The sequence below is a fragment of the Myodes glareolus genome, chromosome 27 (assembly GCF_982192425.1).
Source record: "Myodes glareolus chromosome 27, mMyoGla1.1, whole genome shotgun sequence".
In the NCBI taxonomy this organism is placed as follows: Eukaryota; Metazoa; Chordata; class Mammalia; order Rodentia; family Cricetidae; genus Myodes; species Myodes glareolus.
In genome coordinates this window covers 23,859,217-23,883,025 of record NC_142052.1, presented here as the reverse complement: position 1 = coordinate 23,883,025, position 23,809 = coordinate 23,859,217, and the positions used below count along the sequence as shown (strand labels likewise).

Below are 23,809 nucleotides of genomic sequence, written 5' to 3'. Positions count from 1 at the left end.
TTCCTTGGAAATCAGACAAATGAATGTTCCCTGTGGCAAACATTCAGCTGTAGAATGAAGTCTTTAGATTTAGTTTTGTTGTGCCATTTGCTAGTGGTTCTAAATATGACAGTAGCACTGCCAATATTGCCTAGGCCATTTCGGTAGCACTATTTTTCTAGTGAGGCATGCATTAGTTGTTTTCTATGGCTGTAACAAAACACTATGACCCAGGCTACTTACAGAAGAAGTCCTTTAATTTGGAGCTTATGGTTTTAGGGGGCTCGATGGCAGAGCAAAGACATGGTGGCAAGAACAGCTAAGAACCTACACCTTGATCCCCAAGCTGGAGGCAGAAAAAGAGAGACTGGGAAAGGCATTCTTTTGAACCCTCAAAGCCCATTCCCCAGAGCCATCCCTCATCCACCAAGGCTTCACCCCCTTAATCCTTCCCAAACAGTTATACTAACTGGGGACCAGGTATTCAAACGCATGACCTAATGGAATTCTTCTCATTCAAACCACAAGACATCTGGCATGGAGCAACACAACACAACTGAGGTCAGAAACAGCTGCTGTAAAAAAGGATTCTCTTCTAAATGTTTTTCATGCTCATATTTCATTATTCTGAACAGAAGGATCAGCCTGAATAGCCCGCAAAATCCTTGACCTCTAAAGCTGCCAGGAACCACCAACAAATGCTACACGCAGTGGAATAGACCGTGTAATGAAGATAGGGTGCTTACTGTTTCCTCTTGTGTGGGAAGCCAAGGGAACATCACAGAGTACGGCTCAACTGAGGTTGGATGCATGCTACAGGCTGTCTCTCTGCTTCTGCTAGCTAGTCAAACATAAAACCGTGGATTTCTCTACATTATTAAACTTGGCATGCTATCCCATGGTCCAAGTGGGTCGGTCATCATGGGCACTCCATGTTGTTGGGGTTGTGTCTTGCGTGTCTTCAGCTGAAGTGACACTGATCCACTACACATCCTTTCATTGTGCCCACTCACACACTAGTTCAACCCTCGAGGTACTATGTCAACAGAAGTAGAACTGAGACTGGATGAAATTGAGTCTCACCTTCTTAGAATCTACGTTTCAAAAGAAGAGCTTGGGTACCTAAGGAAATGTTGAAGGGTTCTGCTCGATGGAAGATACACACAGGTGTTTCCTCACAGGGAAAATGCTGCTAGGGATTAAGGTACAGACATCTGTTGGAGGAGGAGGCCGCTTGTTGGTTCCTGGCTGCTCAGCAGCTCAGACCCAAAATAACCAAACAGAAACCATATTATTTAAATCACTGCTTGGCCCATTAGCTCTAGCTTCTTATTGGATAGCTCTTACATATTAATTTAACCCATCTCCATTAATCTGTGTATCACTATAAGGCTGTAGCTTACCAGATGAAGTCCAAGCGTCTGTCTCTGGCGGGGCTACATGGCTTCTCCCTGACTCCACCTCCTTTCTCCCATCATTGTGTTTAGTTTTCCCCACCTACCTCTTTCTACCCTGTTCTGCTATAGGCCCAAACAGTCCTTTATTAACCAATGGTATTCACGGCATACAGAGGGAAGTCCCACATCAGACATCTATGAAATAGAAAGGCGTTATTGGGGCAGGAGGACCTGGGTGGACTTTCAACATTGGGGAGGATTCTATTTTTCTGCTTAGAGAGAAAAACATCACGGCCAGGGACCAGACAGCTGTTCACATGATTTCTGCAGTGGAGCTTGGCATGATACATTTATTGTCACAGCCTTGAGACAGCTTTTGGAATGTCCAAAAGCAACTCCTTATTGGTAAGTCGAAGGGAGCCCCAGGGTATTTACAAGTAGATGATACTAATACAGGAAGGAGTCAAATGGAAGGGGGAGGCAGGAATGAAGCTCAGAATCTAGGTGGAGTAGAGCAAACATGGAGTCTACTATAGACCTCACAGAAACTGAAAGATGAGAAGAGCTGGGGGGGGGGCACTAATCCCTACTAATAAACAGACATGCACTTCCATGGTTCTAACTGTCATTTTCTGTTGGTGCACTCTGACTGTATTTCTACTCTCATTTTAATGTATTTATTATTTACAAAGAAATTGAATATTGCTTCTGCTCGCCTTGCCATTTAAGATAAAGGCTAACCATAAAAGTAAGAAAAAGAGATCAAGAACTGTTATTTAATTCTAAAAGATACTGCATCTACTTAAACAGATCATCTGTAGACAGCGATTTTTCTGCTTTGACTGAACTGCTTGGACTGAGAAAGATCTGTAGTAGAGAGAGACAGCCTGCTCACTGCAGTGGAGACAGCCTGCTAATTGTAGTAGAGACAACCTGTTCAGTGTGGTGTAGACAGCCTGCTCACTGCAGTGGAGACAGCCTGCTAATTGTAGTAGAGACAACCTGTTCAGTGTGGTGTAGACAGCATGTTCACTGCAGTGGAGACAGCATGTTCACTGCAATGGAGACAGCATGCTCACTGCAGTGGAGACAGCATGCTCACTGCAGTTGAGACAGCATGCTCACTGCAGTGGAGACAGCATGCTCACTGATGCTCGAAGTCTTTGCTCTAGGGTAGCTTTAATTCAGACTGCAAGAGTAGCTTCATTCACTCACCATTAGTCTGGGAAGGACCGTAAGCAAGCACAGTAACAGATACGATGTAGTAGCTAGGGTGACTGAAAAAGTCACTGTGCTATGAATGGCTTACAGGTTCTGCTGGTCACCTGAGAGGCTGTGGCATTCTTATTATCTTCTGCCCCAGTTCAGTATTGTCTAGGAGTTAAATCTTACTTCTGGGTGTTAATTTTGCCCCCACCCAATGTTAGGGAGGGTTCTTCCTTCCTATGGCCAAATCCTAGAAGCCCACCTTTAGTTTCTAAGAAAATGGAACAAAGGACAGTGTTTCTCGGCTAAACATAAGTGCCACCTTCAATAAAGTAATTGTGTAGGTGGTAAAATATTGCCACATGTAGGACCTGGAAGGCCGTGGGCCAGAGGCCAGATCTTTCTTCCCGTCAGCTGCACACCTCTGAGAAGAGCCTGAGACCATGTATCCCACAGCTGCTATGTTGGCTCTTCTACTTCCCAGCTTCTCAGACCTGAGTAATCACACAGAAACTCTATTAATTACAACACTGTTTGGCCAATGAATCTAGTGTGTTCCTAACTAACTCTTACATCTTAAATTAGACCGTTTCTATTAATCTGTGTATCACCATGAGGCTGTGACTTACTGGTAAAGGTTCCGGCTGTGTCTGTCTCCTTCAGCAGCTACATGGTGTCTCCTTGACTCTGCCTACTCTCTGTCTTTATCTCTGTTCAGAGTTCCTGCCTGGCTTTACTCTACTAAGTTGGCCGAAACAGCTTCTTTAAAAACCAATGGTAATAAAACATATTTACAGCATACAGATGGAAATCTCACATCACTCCTAATCCTAGCTAACCAACTCCAACTTTTCTTCAAGGTTCCATGTTTATGGTTTTAGGGGATTGTGAAGTTCATTGTTGATAAACGTAGAACTGAGCATAAAGTAGCAAGAACAACCCTAACTGTAACCTGACTCACAGTGGGAAGAATGATGACAAGAAGTCAGGCAGCTGGCAGTGGGAAACACTAGATGACTAGACATCCCCAAAGACATAATCTCCCTCTTATAAATCTTGGGGAATCTAGTCTAATTCATTTGTGGGACCTGAAAGTGACTCAGTGGACTAAGGGGTCACTCGGTGTTAGTTGAGTGCTCACTCCCTACCTAGCATCGGACATGTGCCAAGGGATTCTCCCTTGGAAAGGGTACAGAACAATGTACAAATAGCTGTTCTCTGTTAACATACTGCTCAGAAATGTGCAAATGGTATTTCTAGAAAACCAGTCCCTAGAAATACAGGAATCGGTACAGACAAGAGAGATAGCAAGGGTCCCTGAGAAGAGCTGCAAAGAATCCAATAAGAAAAATCAACCCTGTCAGCTATTGATAAAATATCACAGTGAGTTACCTGCAGTTTCCAGCCACACGTGGGAAAGACAGACTGTGTTGCTAGCTAGGCCTCTGATGAACTTCACAGCAGAAGCAGGGGCCTCCAGAGCAGTGCTATGGTGACGCTAAGACATAGCCTCCTGCTGTGACTGCTCCTGGGCTCCTATCCATTTTTGCAGAGTTCATTTTCATATCCAAAACTCTTTTTCTCTACAACTTCTCTTTGGATTTGTTTTACTATTTGGCTTTAGTTTGGTTTTGCATGCATGGAGTGACCCAGAAAAATTCTCAAGTTCAAAACAAAAGTAAGTCTTGAGAGAGAGCTAACTTAAATAATTCAAAAGCAGTTGGCTCATTGAAAAGGTGTAGAAAGATGACAGTGTTTAAAATAGGCAATGGAGCCATTGGGATGCCTCCGCAGGGTAGAACCCATGCCACTAAGCCTGATGCCCTGAGTTCAATGCCCAGATCCCACATAGTAGAGGGAGAGGAATTATTCCTTTGAGTTGTCCTCCACAAACAAAACAGGCCATGGCATATATACAACCCAAAAACTAATTAAATAAATAAACTATAAGAAAAATTCAAACCGTGGCAACAGTCAAGGATCTCGGCAACATTACTCTTTCAAGTTGTAAGGTTAGGTGTCCCTAAAGGTGAGAGGAAAGCGGCATGGAGAAGGTGTCTCCTTGCTCAATTGCCTATACCTGGCCCTGAAATGAAGGAGAGTGAAGCTGGAGGCGGTGAAAAAGACATTTTGTGAAGTCCAATCAGGCCTCGACCCCGCACATCAGCAGTAAGATGTAGGGTACGAGCGGCCCAGATTTTGGTTCATTTCCTCAGCGGGCAAAGGTTACCTCGACACAGAAGTGCACTGCTTTCCTCCGTGCTGCAGCCATTCACACTGCTGTGCCCTTGGAAGTGCTTCTTAGCCAGCTTACATGCTCAGAGCTCACCTTGACCACAGACGCTCATGCTGGCTAAGGTAATTCGTGCTTAGATCCCTGCTGAAAGTGCTAGCTACCCATGTATGCAGTGGGGAAATGGAGCATATGCTCCTATTTCGATGGATATGTGTAGACACTTGTGTGACACTTGTGTAGAGAGAGAAAACGATGCCCTTTTTATAAAGGTAAGTAGATAAATAGATAATAGATAGATAGATCAATGATAGATAGATAGATAGATAGATAGATAGATAGATAGATAGATAGATAGATAGATAGATAGATAGAGATAGATAGATACTTTACATGCATGTGCCTGAGTTGCAGGTCCCTGCAACACATGAGCATAGGAGATAGGAGCCTCTGGGGGTCAGAAGCTGCGTTGAATCCCCAGAACTGTCCTAGAAACCAGGTTTGAACCCAAAGGCCCCTGTCTTCAGAGATGAACAGAGAATTGTCTGCAGTGGTGTCCTCAATTACTGCTATTGAAAGACTTCTGCAGTGATTTCCTCAATTACTGCTATTGTAACTGGAGAGACTTACTGCTGAGGAGGCTAGCGAGGGATGAATGGAGCCTCCTCCAGGCAGCTGCAGCGGCTGTGTGTGGATGGATGAGAGAGCAAAGAAGGCGCTAGCCATCTTCATTAGCTGTCGCTCAATACTTGACAATTAGCACCAAACCGCAGCTTTGTGTGGCACCTGTACAGAAAATACTCTGTTTCTAGAATGGTGCTGCTGGTTTTATTTGTAAATTAGCGCCACTTACAAGGAAAAAGTGTTTTGCAAGCAAGAGACTCCTAATGATGTGTTTGGCTAATGCTTGCTGAGTGCATACAATATTTGGGGGGGGTGGCTTACCTATAGAAGTCTAACAGGAGCATCGGTGAGGCACCCCCAAGCCTGGTAAAACTGCAAGTTCTACAGAGGGAGAGGTGCATGTAGGGAAATAATTTGTAGCAGATATTCCCAGGGCCTGATGAAAGGCGACATAGTATCCAGTAAGATAACAGAAAAGGCGCACGTTAGTGCTGCGTATCCTAGTCAACCAATGCTTCACTGACCCAATCGCTACTTCCCCCAGTCCATATTGGGTGGTTATGAGATCAGTACAAACCTTGCCATAGAGTTGTGGGTTCTTGGGAGCCACCCCATAACCCGTGAGAGTGGGTCCCAGCAAGCTGGGTCTTAACAGGTCTGCTCTCAGATTCTGACGCCCACCTCTGTTGCATTCAAATGTGGTGTCCTGAGTGGAGAAGACATAGATTAATGTTAAAAGCACAGAGCTATCTAGGCATGGCTGTGCTGCTCCAGTATAATGTGTTTCTATGAAGGCCTGCGTGACTTGTAAGAGTGTGTGTACCATAAAATGGAGTAACAAGAAGAGCTTAAGGAAATGTAATGCCGTTAGACTACAAGTAGAAAAATAATAGAGCCACTGCTATATTTCCCTAAATTTCCCAATAACCTTCATGGTATTCAGGCTGGAGGAGCCCACTCTAGCTGATCTAGAATCACCCTTGTCTTACAAGATAGCTCCAAGCTGAAAGGCAGGTGCTAAGAACACAGATCTGCTAATGCTAAAAACCTGCCCAGGATCCCCCATGTACCTCATTCAAGTCAGTCTTTGTTGGGGTATTTGACATCTCTACAGAAAAAAAAAAGCCCCCGTCGGAAGAGGAACTGTTTGGGGAAGGCTCGTTATGGAGAGCAGTGACTTAGCATCCAAGAGCAGTTCCGTGAAAGGAGCCCAGCAGCAGGGCCCAGTGATGTCAGATTTGTGGGCCGCAGAGGCTCTGACCAACGCGTTGGTGGTACCAACAGGAGAACTGAAAACTTCAGAGGAGCCAAGCAGGGTCGTTCTGCTGAAGGATGCCTCGAATCCCAGCAGCAGGAAGCAAAGACATGAGGATCACCACAAATTTGAAGCCAGTCCGGTCTAACACAGCAAGTTCCAACCGGTCAGGGCTAAGGCTATATAATGAGAACTTGTCTCTAAAATAAAAAACCAACAAAGCCACACGAAATATGAAGCGATGTGATTTTAAAGCCCGGAGAAGCAACCAACCACACTGCCCTAAGATGCTCCTCTCTGAAGCATGCGCTGCTCTGGTTTTCCAGATTGAGATGTCTTGGTCCTCCATAGCTTCCACATCCTCCAGACTTCTCCTTGCCAGAAGCGTTATGCTTGCCACATTACATGTGCAGCACGTTCCGCGCGATTCAGTGCTTGATTAGATTCTGACTTGTATTATCCTGTGATTGCCACCTCTATGTGATTTATTTTTTCAACTAAATGATAAATTAGATAAGGCCTATCATTTCCATGTTTCCTTCAGGCGAGTAATGTTTCAGGGGGAGGCTATATCTGTACCTACTCGGAAGAAGGAATGAGAATTTGCTTGGCGAATGAAAGTGAGCGTTGCAGAGGCATGCACCAGAGAGCACAGCGTGGTATCTGGGGAGAAGGGCAGCATTGCCAGAGCATAAGAAGGGCTGAGGGCACAGGAGATAGAGCTGTCTGGGGAACTGTCTGCAGATAATGGAGTTGTCCACTGTGGGCCATACTGAAAGACGAATGTTATACCTGTGGGTATAGGGGAGCAATTAAAAGTTTAAAAATAGGATAACCAAATAGTGAACAATATATTATAAGCCTGTTGTTAGCATTACCAAAGACTGTATATGTGTCTGTACCTTTGTGTCTGTCTCTGTGTGTGTGTCTGTTTCTTTGTCTCTATGAGTCTGTGTGTGTCTCTCTCTGTCTCTGTATCTCTGTATCTCTGTGTCTGTGTGAGTGTATCTGTGTCACTGTGTGTTTGTGTGCCTATGTGTGTCTGTGTCTCTCTGTGCTTATGTCTATATGTTTGTGTGTGTGTGTCTATGTGTGTCTGTATGTGTCTCTATCTCTGTATCTCTGTATCTGTGTGTGCCTCTATGTGTGTCTGTGTGATTGTGTATCTGTCTCTCTCTGTGTATCTGTATGTGTGTCTGTGTTTTGTATGTGTGTGCCTGTGTTAAAAGTGGTAAGAATAGTTACCATAACATACTAGTTGAAAACATTCTGCATTCAAAACTTACTAATTAATGACCTTGGGGTAAGTCATTTAATTTTTGAAAGTCAATTTCTTTATCAAAAGAACATGATAACTGCCCCTTACACAGAGTTTAACTGTTCACATTTTCGGTTAATCCATACTCAACTGCATGAAATATTGAGTGAAGTTGTCAAAAACAAACAATTCACGAGTTTTAAATCCTGTTTGCTTTCCTGAGTGATATGCTGAAATTTCTTGCCTGCTTCATCCTACCTAGTGTGTGAGCCACCCTTCCATCCCGTGTGTCCATATTGTATACACTACCTGATTGCAGGCCATGCATTAACTGTCTCAGATATCAGATTAGGTTTTGAGTTATCCCAGTAACAGTAATCTTTATTTTATGTTTTAATAATTCCATAAAGAGAAAGAGTAGAAATGCTGGCGATCTAGATTTGCCAACGAGAAGGGGTTAAGTGATTTCTTTAGGTGAAAAGATGGAAGTTATTGACAGAATAATGAAAGGAAAAAGAATCATATGCTGAAGGTACTAACAACTATAGTATTTTATGGTTGTTAGGTTCATATTGTTTCTAGTCTTTAAGTTAAACTTAAATACAAGTATTTATGGGGAAAACTATAGCCTATCCAAAGTCTTAGAATATACCTTGGGTTGGTATGGAGTTCTAGAATTCCTACCACATAGGATTATTTAAGAATTAACCGTGATATCATATATTTAAAGTGTTCAGAATGTGCTCACAGATAGTTAAGATTGTTTGTTTGGTAGATGATTACTGGAGGCACAGATCCCATTCCTTTTCACCCACTTAGCTTCTATTAGTTCTTTTTCCAAACAAGTCTTCACAAATGACGAATGGGTATCTGTAACAGAATACGTGGAGTGGTATTCCTAATAGGCGTTGAGAATAGAGTTGAGATTTGGTACTAGCTCTACCCCCAGGGACGTTTGGCAGCCTGTGTCAAAGGACAAAAATGATGGTGACATCTATCTTTGATTTATATCATCCAGAACCAGTAAAATGTATCATAGAGCAGAGGAGATGACAGTATGTTTGACCTGCTGTGTCTCCTGAGCCAAGATTATAGAAAAGAAAAGGGTTGAGGAAATAGAAGCCATCGCGAGAACTGACAGAGACCGGAAGCATAGGAGTAAAGAAATATGAGGAAAAAAAAATGGGAGAAGGGAAGTTGGAAGTTCAGTGTGAAGAACCTCAATTTCTTTCAGAGTAACTAGCGCACATATATATGCAAATAATAGTTTCTGAATAAATCTTTTGGCTTGTGTGTTTATTTGATGTGGTTCCATGCCAAGACACTGGAAGGACATATGGACATGTGGGCTGCTGCCTCAATGGCTACTTCTGTCTGTCAAATTTGGACCCTAGCAGCTTAATCCAGATATAAAATCCTTCTTTGCCCACTACCATGTTTCTAGAATGTTTAGTGGAGATGAATTTGGTTTTTTGAAAATTTAAGATTGGATATACCAGCCTCAAGAGAAGAAAAATTGATGCCAGGGTGAAAAGAATGAAAAGAAGCTAGGGTTGAAAGTGGAGCGCTTTGAAAATGACCCAACGATGAATCAGAAGGCAGGAAAGGTGTTTCAGTAGGCCAAAGTCTGGGCCCCACTAACTAACCACTGTAGAAGCCAGGAAAGCCAGACTCACCAAAAGAACGTGAATCTGTCAGATGCTGAGAACGGCGGACTTTTCTCATTTCCTACACAACCTATGACCATCTCCTTGTCACAGAGGGAGGCCACTCATGAGCATTTTCCAAGAGCAGATATGAAATCTGAATGAGTGTTCATAATGTATCATGCTCAATAAATGGGTTATGTGAAGCCATATGAAGACACCTTAGCCAAGGGAACTGAGGCTGAGGACTCACATCGTACCCACCTGAACACAGATCGTTGTCAGTGGTTCTGGTATGCTTATAGTTACCCCAACTTTGAATAAGGGTTCCCTTTATGTGTGTATATAAGCTTTTATGGGCTACTATGTTTCTGCCACAAACTGCTACAAGATCTCAGTCACACTGGGCAGGAAACTGACTACCTAGATCCAAGAGATTTGGGAGACATTTTTTGTTTTATTTATTCCCATGGCTACATAGATTCTAGACCAATTCCTCTCTTTATACTCTCTCCTTCTGCAGATCAAGTGGCCTCACTATCCCATAGCTTAAATAGCAGATAACATCCTATGGCATCCATGTAGATGCTCCTTTCCTTGTCCTTGGCTGTGCTCACAAAGATCCACTGACTGGGGATATTTCCATTTGACTCTCTAGAGGAAACATCTGGCTCGCTCAATTAAGCCTCTGCACAAATGTCCTTGAGTTTGGTTTTCAAACTGTCCAGTCAGCTCGGAAAACATGGTGATTGCCTCAAAAGAGCCAGCCAGGGTGTCCTCAGCAGATGCTGTGGGTAGCAGAAAATTCCCAAGTGCAGCTGCTGTCTGAATGCCTATCACAAAAGGACCTCAGAGCAGGCACTCTGAGGCCTCAGAACTCAGGAGAGTAGAATTCCGTAACAAGCTCTGTAAGGCAAGCAATTGCATTTAAGGGAAGAAATTATAAAAGAAAACATGATTCAGAGGGTGGGTGGGTATGCGTGCATGTGTGTGTGTGTGTGTGTGTGTGTGTGTGTGTGTGTGTGTGTGTGTGCGTGTGTGTGTATGTGTGTGTTCTAACTGTGAAGTAGCTTGTCTGGAATATGCCAGAACATGCTCGCCAGACTCTTTAGCTAGTTATGAGAAATACAGACAAAAATAACTGCGTTTTTATCAGAGGTTATTCTCCACCGCTTTTTCCAAGTTGCATTTTTGCGTTGCTCTAGCTGTCATTGTTTGCAGCTTTTCCATCTTCCATCACAGCTGGCTTGTATCCCATAAAACAGTGCTAATCTATCATTGCTCTTTGTTCTCGATTAAAAAGTAGCTTGCGAGTTTTTCTCAACTTTTTTTAGTAGATGCTGATGGTTTTTAGTCTCCCCTGTCAATATTCTGAAGCAGCTGTACCCCAGAAGATAAGGTTTTCCTTTCTCTTCGGTATCTCTGTGAAGAACCTGGTGATCAAGGTGATCACACTCTCCTGTCTCGCTCTCGGGGCATCCGTTTACAGGATTCACTGAAGGAGCTCTGCCCTGGAAAGCCAGCGGAAACAGAAAACAGTGGACACACAAGGAGCAGACACCCTGGTTTCCTCAGAGTGAAGACAGTCACCTTTACCTCCATCTAGCCCAAAGAAATTACATAAAAATCTTCTACCAATCTCTGCGATGTTTTGCCCAAACAGCAGCAAGCCCAGAGCAGTATTAACAATGGCCCCCAGCCTTTCTCAAGGATGCGTCCCCTCCGTTTGATTCTCGAAAGCTGGTACAACATCGCCTTTTGCAAGCTTTGGGAGGCTACTGTAATTCGGTGCCTACTGTGACTAAATTGTAGAAGGCTTCGGTTGTTTGTTTTGTTCCTTATACAATATCAAATCTTTTTGAGAGAGAAATGCCCCTGATTCAAAGGGGTATTCGCTAAATCAAACCGCAGGTGATCAGGATGCAATTAATGGTAATGAAAAGCCAAAGAACACTCTGTATGTATAGAGCGGCTCAGCATTGTGCTTTGAATAATATAATTGGAGTATTTCACACAGTGTGTACTCGGAGGTGCCCCACTAACGTCTGTGTGCCTTTAAGTGTCCTGTTCCTCTTTGTTACTATAATGAAAGACGTTAGGCTGGGTACTGATTTAAAAAGGGTGTTTCTTTAGTTCACAGGTTAGGAGGCTGCCCACGGAACCAGGTTTTATTTTAAGTAAATTTAAAAAAAAAATGCTAGAGAAAGCTGGATCCTCCACCTTGGGTATTTTGTTCTTTCTAGAAAAGGTGCGGGATGTGTTCAGGCTGTGATCGGAGCATCCCTATTTGGCTGAGAGACCAGGAATTGGGGAAGCACCCAACTAGCCAGTACATCACCATGCTCCTTTAGGGTGTTCCTTCCTCCTCTTCTTTCTTCTCTCATGAAATAATTGCTCCCTTGGGCCAACTTGTTCACCTTACCTCAATGTATTCCCTAGGAACAAGCACAGAAATCTTTCAGACACCTGCAGTCATGCCATGCCTCTAGTTTACTTAGATTTCAAGTGGAGTGCCCCTGCCTCAAGGTGTGGTTCTCCATCCTGACATAGCTTTCATGGCCTCTGTGACTGGGCCTCAGCTGCTCCATCTCTTCCAGAAATTGGTGCCCAAGGCAGCACAACAGTGTTGCAAACCAAACAGAAGTCTGTTTCCTCTCACAGAAACAAGATACTAGATGGCATGGTACTCCACTGTGGAGAGAACACTGTGTGTGTGTGTGTGTGAGTGTGTGTGTGTGTGTGTGTGTGTGTGTGTGTGTGTTCCACCATGCTCAATAGATAGTGTTCATATCGTGGTATAAGATCACTGCTAAACCAGCCCTCAGATCTGCATTCCAGTGAGAGTAAGGGAAAAGAGAACTTCACTTTTGAGATCTTTTCCGGAAATTGCACATGCCATTTCCAATTATAGTCCATTAGTCAGAATTAGTCACCTATGCTCAACAAGGGACACTGGGAAGTGTGATCATTATTCAAGGGCTAGGTTGTTCTTTTTTGATAAGAGAATCTTTTATCTCTTCTTATTTCAATGTGATAATCTGGCATGAGAAAGTCACAGACAGATGGAGCAAAGTCAGAAAGGTAGTTTGACCCTGGAAGAAACCATAAAGATTGCCTTGCCCCATGCCTTCCTCAGCCAGAGCATGACACTCTGGGCAGGAGCTCCCCCACATTGTTTGTGACACAGTTTGTGATTGCTTGCCTGCCAACGCTCTCCTAGTAAGGCAACCAAAGGCCTTTGGCTGACGCTTCTCTGCATGTAAAAGAAATCAAACACGAGGAGCTCTAAATAAAGACGTGCACAGAAATCAAAATGAAACGAAGGAAATAAGGAATCGCCTGCTTTTATCTGCTTTGGGGCTAGCTTCCCTGTCAGCATCTTCTGATGTGTAGTTGGTTTTTGTGTTGCATTGGGTCATGCAAATTACCTACCAAGAGATTTTCCTTTGCGTGCTTAACCATTCTTGCTTCAGTCATCATCTGTGCAGCAATACTGCGCCAGGTGCAGGGACTCAGTAAAAGCAATGTGCCTGTCACAGTCAGCTCGTCTCAGAGTCACCAGTAGAGCCACCAAGGCAGGCATCAGGACATACGATCTGAGGGCAAAATTGAACCTAGAGAACAACAAAGAATAATTTTGAAGTCGTAGTGAACAAGAAAGAATTAGATGCAATCACTGTAGCCATAGAAACATTCCCAGAGACATGTTGACCACACTCCACAGCCTTGTTCAGAGAGAAAGGCAAAAGAGCCAGTTCCCCCTTTCTATTTTCAGAAATTGTTACAACCAATTGAAACCTAATTCAACTACTCACAACTTCCTTCTCAAAGACTGTATTAAATAAGGAAACTCGTGAGTTGGGTTTTTCTCATGCCTCGGTCATATTTTTCTGAGAAAATCATAACCCTTTCAGTAAGGATTCTCTGTATGCATTTGGTCATGTTTGCAGCAGCAAGCCCTAGATTTTGCACATGAGCAGTGCTCAGTTAATGCTTTATACTGATGCTGTTGGCCACACCGCGGGTGGGAGATAGTGGTGCCTACGGATGCCACTTACAAACATCAATTAGGAGGGCAATAAACAGGAGTCATGGAGAGAGGTGTGCTAGAAAAAGGAGGGTATGAAGCATGAGAAAAGAGAACTCAAGATCTCCATGGTAGGTATCCGCCACAATTATCTATCCATGGTCACTGACATTAGGATGTTACATCATCTGTCTTGCTCAACAGGAAGTGGCCAAGTGTGCTGCTGTAATTTCTAACTACAAATTGATCTATTTTCCTTTTAAAATGGAAGGAGGATAAAAGGCAGTGTGAGACCTTCTACAGAAAGAGCCAGGCTGACAATCTTTTTTGACCTTAACCAGATACCCCCAGAAAGCCTACAAACTCATGGAAGCTGAGTCAACTACTGAACCACCCCTGGGTCAGGGAAGAAATAAAGAAAGAAATTAAAGTCTTCCTTGAATTCATCAAAAATTAAGACGGGACACTATGAAAGCAGTGCTAAGAGGAAAGTTCATAACTCTAAGTGCCCACATTAAAAAAAAAATGGAGAAATCTCACATTAGAGACTTGACCTTAACCAGAAAAAAAAAAACATTTATGATAGTATAGCGCCAATATTATGACCTTATTTACCGTGACATAGAGCTAAGTTTCTCAACCTTTCTAATGCTGTGACCCTTTAATACAGGTCCTTCATGTTGTGGTGACCCCAACCATAAAATTAGTTCATTGCTATCTCATAACTGTAATTTTACTACTGATGTGAATCGTAATGTAAATATCTGATATGTAGGACATCTGATATGTGACCCTATGAGGATCAAGGCCCATAGGAATCCCCTGACACAGAGGAAAATGACAAGGAAGAAGTGAGTGACTACATTCAGCCCTGATGAAATTTGTTGGCCACTTGGAAGATTTAGGTACTTGTCACTGTAATGAAAATAGCCCACTTAAAGCTTAGTCAATACCATACTGTATATGTTTAATTTACATAAATTATCATTGGTTACATCATGCAGTGTAATTCATCATTGATGGTCATAAAAGGACTCTTCATTTTTTTCAGCCTGCCCTCAGGTACTATCATATCCCATAAAATGTTGCTCATGTATTAAGATGATCATTGAATACCTGATTGAAATAATATTGTACAGTTAGAGTAAATCCTTGATTTCTAATCTTACCAATTTCACATTTTATTTAGTACAAATATCTACCCAAGACTCAGCTGCTTCAGAAGACACGCTTGAAGCCCCATCTCAGTTACCTTGTATGTCGAGAACCAATTCAGTATAGTCCTAAAATGCATATATGAGTCTAGGCCTCCAGGACTATCCCCCTCCTTAGCTTGTTTGTTTGCATTCATTGATTTACCACAGCACTGGAGATTGAACCCAAACTGTCTCCCATGCTCAGCAAGCACTCTACTACCTAGGTGTTTCCTTAGCTTTCTTACTGTTGGGTCCATATTTGAAAAAACAAAACCATGGCTAATAGAGAGCTTTCTCAGAAGTCAGGTTGCAACGTAGCTGTGCTAAAGATGTAGATCTAACCCCACTAGATCCTTCCCTGCTGTAGTCTGCTGCTACCATCTCAGGTTCATTAAAGGGTTGTCCTAGGGTTTCCGTTTTTATTAGGATCTCTCAAGGGGAAGAATTTATTCATAGGCTTTTCCTGGTCCACGTCTATCGTAAGTCTTAAATGCCTTTCTGTGTCTTTTGTGTTCTCTCTCTCTCTCTCCTCCAGACATACCATTTTTGTGTAGATATTCTTTGGGCCAGACAAAGTTCCCAGACTATAACTTCCAGGCAGGTAGAATTCAGGGTCCACGATGAGACAAAAGTGGAAATCTAAGAGGTGCGAGAGTATGGCTCACCTGCCATCTTCTGCCCCCGCTGAATCCGCTGATTCCTTCATGCCTGGGAAATGGCTCCCCAGTCTTCCCTGTATGGCCATATTGTCACATTGTCGATTAAGCAGAAGTTACTTGAATCACAGTATGGACCCCCAGGGAAAATTCTGGATGCATGCATTATCAATAATTAAGTATTTACACTGTGTTTGAGACTAGACAGATAAACTTCATCATTGAGTAGACTAATCAATTTCAAAAGACCACTGGTTAAAATTTCCCTCAGTAGTTTTGAACTATTAAGCCATGAAATGGGACAGATTACTCACCTAACATGTTCAAGGCGCCAGGTTCAATCCTGAGCAGCAAAAGACGGGAAAAAGAGGGATTAAGGAGCTTCGGGGGAGCATAGAGGGAGTGAGGAGCTTCAGGGGGCTTCAGGAGGCATAAAAAAATCGGCCTTGTCATGAGCTCACAAATGCCATGTGTCATCTGGAAAAGGCAAACTTTGACCTCTCTAAAGTCCATGTCTTTCTTCATGAGGCCAGGAGCACGCATTTTAGCCTACCCTGTGTGCTCACTAGCCATTTGTCATGCCGTTTTTGAAAATGTGAAATGACATTTTCGAATTAGCTTTCCAGAACAATGCTTAAAATGACAATCTTTGTACTGTAGGAAGCTTGAGAAAAACAAAAGGTTTTAAGCAGACTGTCAGGATGACCCCAGCCAGGTCCTGAAGAGCACACTGTGTTAAAGTCAGAGGAAAATCAAGTTCCCTGCTGGAGCCACAGACTGTTTCCAGGGCTTGGGACAGCCTGAGCTCAGATATGAACTCAGTGTGAGCTCCCACTGCACGGACTGCAGGGACTAAAGTCTCCTGCCGAGTAAGTAGACCGTGAGGTCCAGAGTCTTCTATTCAGATCCTTGGGGCCAAGAGCCTCTCAATCTCTTGCCATTCTGCTTTCCTTATGAACATTTAGGAAAAAAAAGAAAGAAAGAAAATTAACTTAATAAAAGAAAGGATTTGTTTGGGCTCGGCTTGTGGTCTTGGAGAGGTGATGTGCTAGCTCACTTCGCCCTGTAGGTTGGTTGGGACCTGTGATGGAGAAGCACACCATGGTAGAAATGTATGTTGGAGGAAGCCTATTTACCCCACAGCAGCCAGGAATTAGAAAGAGCAAGAGCTAAAAGGAGCCTAGATCACAGTATCTGCCAATGGCCTCACTGCCTCCCCAGAATCTCCATCTACCAAAGTAACCATGACCTACCAGTGACACTGCAGTCTAACAGCCAAGCTCTCAACACACTGTCCTTTGGGGGCTCTTTGGGATCCAAACCATGGCAACCAGAAGACATGACTTGAGACTCAGTCAATGCATTTTCTTACTTACTCTGTTTACAGGACGTTTGGATCTGAGAACAGAAATACATGGGCAAATTTCCCCATTTCTCCAGGCTATTTGTCTTGCTGTCTGCAGCTGATTAATTTGTGGATTTGTATTTAACGTTAATATTGTTAATACATAAATACATAGTTGTATCTAACCTTGATATGTTTGGGCACTTTATTTAGTCCTACAGAATTTCAAACAAAGTGATGGCGGACAGAATGATCCAAAGTTTTACCCTCGTGGTTTACTGTACTACAGGCTTCTTTTGTTCATCTTGTCTTTTTTAATCCCACTTACAGAATGCTTTCTTTGTGCCTGTAGTAATAGTTTGTTGATAATAGGAAGATATATAAGGAACAAAGCATGAAGCCAGGCTGCAAGGAACGTGAGCTGGGAGAGACAGAAGCAAACAATCGTGTGATTTCTGGAAAGTAGATATGAGATGTCACAAAATCACATAACATCTCTCTGCTCTGGGTGCCACGAAGGGTTTCCACATAAACCTAGCCCTTTGGATGCACTACATTTGTGACTAAAATGTAAAGAGTTGGGGCCAGAGGCTAAGTACTGCTTAGTAAAACTCCCAGGTTTGATTTTAGGCGGCTCACAACCACCTGCATCCCACCCTCCTCCAGAGGATGCCAAAGTTCTGGTTTCAGGTGGCATCCACACATGCCTATATGTGTATTCCCACACATAAACATAATAGAGTATCTTTTTTAGGTCATAGTCATGTAAAGAAGGAAAGAAGAAAAGCAGGGGAAAAATACATTGCGCTACTGGGCTCATAAAGGAAAAACAGTTACTGCGTCAAAGAACTTGGAAAGGATTTCAGCCCAGTATGGTAGTACTCCAGTGTGATCCGTCTCTCCAGCCGAGGCAGGATTGAGCACTCCAGCCTGGGCTGAGTAGCAAGAATCTGTCTCAGAACAACAAAACAACAGTAAGATTGCATTTAATAGTTTCCTTGTCCCTGAGTTCCTCCCGCCCTTACAGAGGTGAGAGAAATCTTTCCAGTAATGCATGAAAGCTGCTTTTAGGAACAACCCTGAGTTCCTCAGAAACCCAGCAGGGGTGTAGCCACAGGACGAACAGTATACCTATACCAAGGAAAGAGCTAACTCCGTGTCTTGCTCTTCATCCCTCAGGTTTTTTCCCAAGACGGGTCTGGAACTTAACGGGGTTCCCATGACCCCTGCGATTGCTTCCGGTCAGCAATGAAAGGGTTATCGGGTAGCCGCAGCCACCACCACGGGATCACCTGCGAGTCGGCCTGTGACTCATTGTCACACCACTCGGACCACAAGCCCTACTTGCTGAGCCCCGTGGACCATCACCCTGCGGACCATCCTTACTACACCCAGCGGAATTCCTTCCAGGCGGAGTGTGTGGGGCCCTTCAGCGACCCGCTGGCCAGCAGCACCTTCCCACGCAGGCACTACACCTCGCAGCAGGAGCTGAAGGACGAGAGTGCCCTGGTGCCACGCACACTGGCCACCAAGGCGAATCGCATCCCCGCCAACCTGCTAGATCAATTTGAAAGGCAGCTGCCCCTCAGCCGGGATGGCTACCACACGCTCCAGTACAAGCGCACGGCTGTGGAGCATCGCAGCGATAGCCCAGGCCGCATCCGACACCTGGTCCACTCGGTCCAGAAGCTCTTCACCAAGTCGCATTCCCTGGAGGGGCCGTCCAAAGGGAGCGTCAATGGGGGCAAAGCTAGCCCTGACGAGTCGCAAACTGTGAGATATGGCAAGCGCAGCAAGAGCAAGGAGAGGCGTTCAGAGTCCAAGGCCAGATCCAATGCCTCCAACGCTTCCCCGACCTCTCCCAGCTGGTGGAGCTCAGATGACAACTTGGATGGCGACATGTGCCTCTACCACACGCCCTCGGGTGTGATGACCATGGGCAGGTGCCCCGACCGCTCTGCTTCGCAGTACTTCATGGAAGCCTACAACACCATCAGCGAGCAGGCGGTGAAGGCCTCCCGGAGTAACAATGATGTCAAGTGCTCCTGTACTAACCTGCCAGTCAATCTGGATGCCCCACTTCTGAAGAAGAGTGCCTGGTCCTCCACTCTCACCGTGAGCAGAGCCCGAGAGGTTTACCAGAAAGCCTCGGTGAACATGGATCAGGCCATGGTGAAGTCTGAAGCCTGTCAACAGGAGCGGTCCTGCCAGTACCTACAGGTACTATCAGTGTTAAATTGCTCCTGCCTCGGTTATGTGGTCTTTGCTCCTGGGTTCTAGTCTTGGCTGTATTCTGAAATGCCTGCATTCTGAAATGCCTGCATGAACTCGAGCAGATTATTTATCATTTCAGTGATGGATTAATGGCAGCTATCTGGAAAATTCCAGGAAGTACATTCTACCCGCTTCACCCGGTTCCCTTAAGATTTATTAGGTAGCGTGCACACATCTTCCTCATAGCCGTGGTTATCCCAAGCCCGCCCCTCTTCTTAGCCACAGAAAGCCAGGATGATGCCCTTCAGAGGTGGAGGCAGGAGGAGGCAGTTTGAGGACCTGCAAAGCACAGCTGTAGAAGCCCAGGACAACAGGGGAGAGGTGACATCAGTGCAGTAAAATACAATTAGTGTCAGCGTGTAAATCCCACACACAGCCGCCAAGGCAGGCCAGCTCTTCCCTTTCCGCTTCTGCTCCCCCTTCCCCTTCTGCCTCCAGTTGTCTTAAACAAGATTCACCTGGATAAAAATACCAGCATCGGCAGGCGGTTTTCTTCCCTCTGTCCTCCCTCCAGGGGTGTTTTTCCTAAGACACAGTGCTCCACATAACGACCCTCATGCCCCCTCTTTCAGGGCATCTGTGTTGCTTCCTTCCCCACTGTCCTTGTCTTTCAGTTTTTACTCAGCCTTAAAAGCAGCATGCCATAACCATCTCCATTCTCTTCTTCCAAAGAAATACAAGGACCACCTCCTCCAGTGAGAAGGTGGTCGTTGTTCCCTCATTAAACTATTTCTGCTAAATACCAACTTTTTGAGAGTATCTATCCTGAGCCCGGAGAATATTCTAGAATGTCAGGCCTGAGCAAGGACAGAGCCCATGCCTAAACTTTAGAAGAAGCTACCATGTCACAAATACATGTTAGTATGTCCCACTGAAGATAGGATTGCCTAGTTTACTGCATGATTGTGCTGTGTATAAATAAATTATCAAAAGAAACGAGAGAAATGTCTCGGCGGTTAAGTGCATTGACTGCTCCTGGGGAGGACCTTGTCAGCTCCCAGCACCCACACAGTGGTTTGCAGCCATCTGTAACTCCAGTTCCAGAAGGCCTGACACCCTCTTCTGGCCTCTGCAGGCACCAAGCACACGCATGGTGCACAGACATAGATACGGGCAAAAAACTATTAATAATTTTCAAGCTGAAAGGATCATCTGACCTATTTAGCATAGAAAGACAGTGAACTCAAATAAAGGTTTAAGGGTTACATTTCTGCATGTGGCAGAAATGGGTCGGGAACCCAAGTCACTTCACAAAATGGCCGTTATAAGGGCTGCAAGCTAAGGGTGTAGAAATTACTCAAGCACATAGTCTTTTTTATTTTTTAAATAAACAAATTGTCTTTTTTCATAATACATACCAATCCAAGTTCCCACTCCCTCCCCCCCATTCCCTCCACAGACCCTCCCACACCCCACCCATCCACTCTTCAGAGAGGGGAAGGCACATTGCTTTCTGGAAGGTTCAAGGCCTTCCCTACTGTATCTAGGCTGAGCAAGGTATCTATCCAAAGAGAGTAGGTTCCCAAAAAGCCAGTACATGCAGGAGGGATAAATCCTGGTGCCACTGCCAGTAGCCCCTCAGTCTGCCCCAGCCATGCAACTGTCAACCACATTCAGAGGGACTAGTTTGGTCCTATGCTTCTTCCTTCCCTGTCTGGCTGGAGTTGGCGAGCTCCCATTAGCTCGGATAAACTGTTTCAGTGGGTGAACCCATCATGGTCTTGACCTCTTTGTTCATATTCCCATTCCTCCCACTCTCCAACTGGACTTTGGGGGCTCAGTCCACTAAGCACATAAATTTTATCCAGTATTGAAAATGAAGTACTCTGATTTTTAAGAAAGAAATGTCTTGACAAAAGGCTGAGTAAGGAGGCATGGTTGCCCTAGAAATCAGCATGTTTTCTATGGAAAGGCTCTGATGCTAATGACTGTTCTCTGTGCTATTGTAAGTCGTGGAAGGAGATGAGAAAGGAGAAGAAATACACTTAAGAAGGGTGCTGCCCAGAGATCCAGCGCCAACCATTGTTAGTAACAGAATTCTCACATGTACTTGTACAATAGTTTATGTTCTTCCTCCCTGAAATTCATTTTTCTTTCTTTTGTATGCCTGTCTAAAGTGAAAGTCCCCAAATGGTGAAGTGTGCCATGGTAGAAAGATGGGTGTCAGCTGCAGAGCCACTGTGTGCCAGGCGCTGTGCTGAGCGTGTTCCATCTTCGAGGGGAACCACCCACAAAAGAAGAAAATGAGGCTTTGAAATGTGGAAGGACTTTGACCTGGAGGCTGTAGGACTGAAATGTGGGCTTATTCCTACTTCAGGCCAAAGCTAAGCAGGAGAGTGAGGAAGGAGAGTTTTCGAAATAATAATTTTGAACATTCTGCAGTAACATCAGAATGAAAAGTTTAAAATCCAAGCATGGAATTTGATAGAGTCCTATCAGAGGACCTCATCTTCAGTGATGAGAAACCTCTACCTTCACATTGGTTACCTTCCTTCGACTAGTTTTTTAATAATATATTTAAGAAACAATAGTTATAATAAATCTCATATGCACTTCCCTCTATCCCATCCTTACCTTGCACCTGGAACACTGGAACCTTTTTATTATTATTTTTAACTTGAAACTGTTTAAAAGTTAATCTTTTCTTTCATGTCTTGGGCAAGATTTAATCCTGAAACATGTTCGTTTATCCTTTTGAACATACACGGAAATCTGCATTGATACATTTATTGTGCTCCTATCCTGCACAAGGACTTCAAGCTGAAAACATAATGTTGATCTGTGTTCCCATGTTAGTAAAGAAGCCACATGGAGAACTGTGCCTCTTCCTGCCCGAGCTGAGGCTGGGCTGTTCTTAGACAGAATGGGAGGGAGGGAAGAACTGATATCCCCAGGAGAGGGGGCCTGGGAGATGCCTCCTGAGACCCGAGTTCCAACAGTACTCTTGCTTCTAGAAGGAGGGAGAAAGAATCAGGCATCCTGTGGATCCTCTTCTCAGAAAATAGGCTTCACCAGCTCCCATCAGCTCTTGTGAAATAATTTCGTGGATAAGCTCTTCCTAAAAACCAATTTGGAGAAAGAAAAAGAGTTGTTTTGTTGTGTCTTCTAGTCATATTGCTGTAGGAGGTGACGTAAAGCCAGAGTTACACTCGTTCTTAACATCCCCATCACTAGGTCTAGTGAGCAGCGCAAGCCCATTCCACCAGGAACACTGGGCTTTCTTCCCTATTTGCCACTAACTGGTGACATTGCTGGAGCCATCCTTCAGATTCCGGAGCCTCTTTCATCTACTAGGAAACAAGGCACTTGGTTCTCCGAGGCTGTAATCTCTCTACTCATTTGTAAATTCATAAATTGAGTATTTTAGTATCCTAATTAGAGCAATTTCCAAGAGTTGGAAGGCCGCTATCTCTCGATTCACAAATGCTTGCCAAAAGCAGATGCTTTTCAAATGTTATTTAATTTGTTCTTTGAAACTTTAAAGGCATTTCACAGAGAAAAAATAGACTTAGAAAACTATGTTGAATAACTTGACCAAGGGCACACAGCAATATGGTGAGCCAAAACTGATTCTTTTCCCTGTGAAGTCAGAATTCTTTCCATTCACCAGGCCCAATTCCCTCATGTCTTTTATGGGTTAGAAACCAGGAAGATCTCACTCCATACTTAAAGCAACTTTGAAAAATACTATATTTGCTTTAAGTATTTTCAGAATTTTTCTCATATAAAAATGGGTTTCCATTATGATGTTTTCATCCATTTGCCTAACAAACTTCGATCACATTCATGCTCTGCTTCCCTCCTCTCCCATCTTCTTTCTCTACTCCCCCTCTCCACACCTTCATCCTCTGCTTCTTTCCTTTCTCCCCTCTTTATTCCTCTGCTCCCCTCCTCCCCCCACCTTCATCCTCTACTCCCCTCCTCCCCCACCTTCATCCTCTGCTTCCCTCTTCTCCCCTCATCTTCATCCTCTGTTTCCCTCCCACGACCTTCATCCTCTGCTTCCCTCCTCTCCCCATCTTCATCCTCTGGTTCCTCTCTCCCCCCACCTTCTTCCTCCTCTTCCCTCCTCCCCTGTCCTTATTCCTCTGCTCCCTTCCTCTCCCCTTCCTTCATCCTCTGCTTCCCTCCTCCTCTCCCCCCTTCTTCTTCCTCTACTCCCCTCCTCTCCCTCCCCCCCCCCCGCCTTCTTTCTTCTTTGCCTTAATTTATAGACAAAACTAAGGCACAAAGAATTCAGAGTAGGCAGGACAGCCAACAGCTGACCCTAGGTCTGTCTAGTTCTGTAATGTTTCAGATATAAATGTGTGTTTTATTGTATGCCTTAGTCTGCATCAAATTCATGTGTGTCTTTGACCTGCAATGTGTCCATGTCATAAAATAACATAAATGGGAAATTAGGCTGCAAGTGGAAAGAAAAGCAAAATCCCTAATTTTATTCCAAGCTAAATTAGTATTCACCAATTAATATTAACTCACCAATTAATTCACAAGTTAATGTTAATCAATAAGTATTCACTAAATAATAGAACTTAAAAAATGAAATAATTTCTAGAAGTCTTTGGAGAGTTTCACTTAGTGTGAACTTAACACAGCTCCTTGCCAGGACTGTCTAAGAGGTAAGGGGTCTGTGTGTGTCTGGCCGGTGGCTGTCAAGGGTTCACTTGTAATCCCTGTGCATTCCAATCAATACACTCAATTCCAATCAATCAA

General features: G+C 44.1%; 1 protein-coding gene across 6 annotated transcripts in view; it reads left to right on the top strand.

The window, feature by feature from the left end:
* The window catches only part of Dlgap1 (DLG associated protein 1), an 809,700-nt gene that overhangs the window by 488,253 nt on the left and 297,638 nt on the right, over positions 1 to 23,809 (top strand). For all 6 annotated transcript variants that reach the window (XM_087902307.1, XM_087902304.1, XM_087902303.1 and 3 more), the window contains exon 5: positions 18,002 to 19,042. In XM_087902307.1, coding sequence (XP_087758433.1) covers positions 18,071 to 19,042 — 972 coding nt within the window. In that variant the 5' untranslated portion in view covers positions 18,002 to 18,070. The remainder of the gene's footprint in view (positions 1 to 18,001; positions 19,043 to 23,809) is intronic.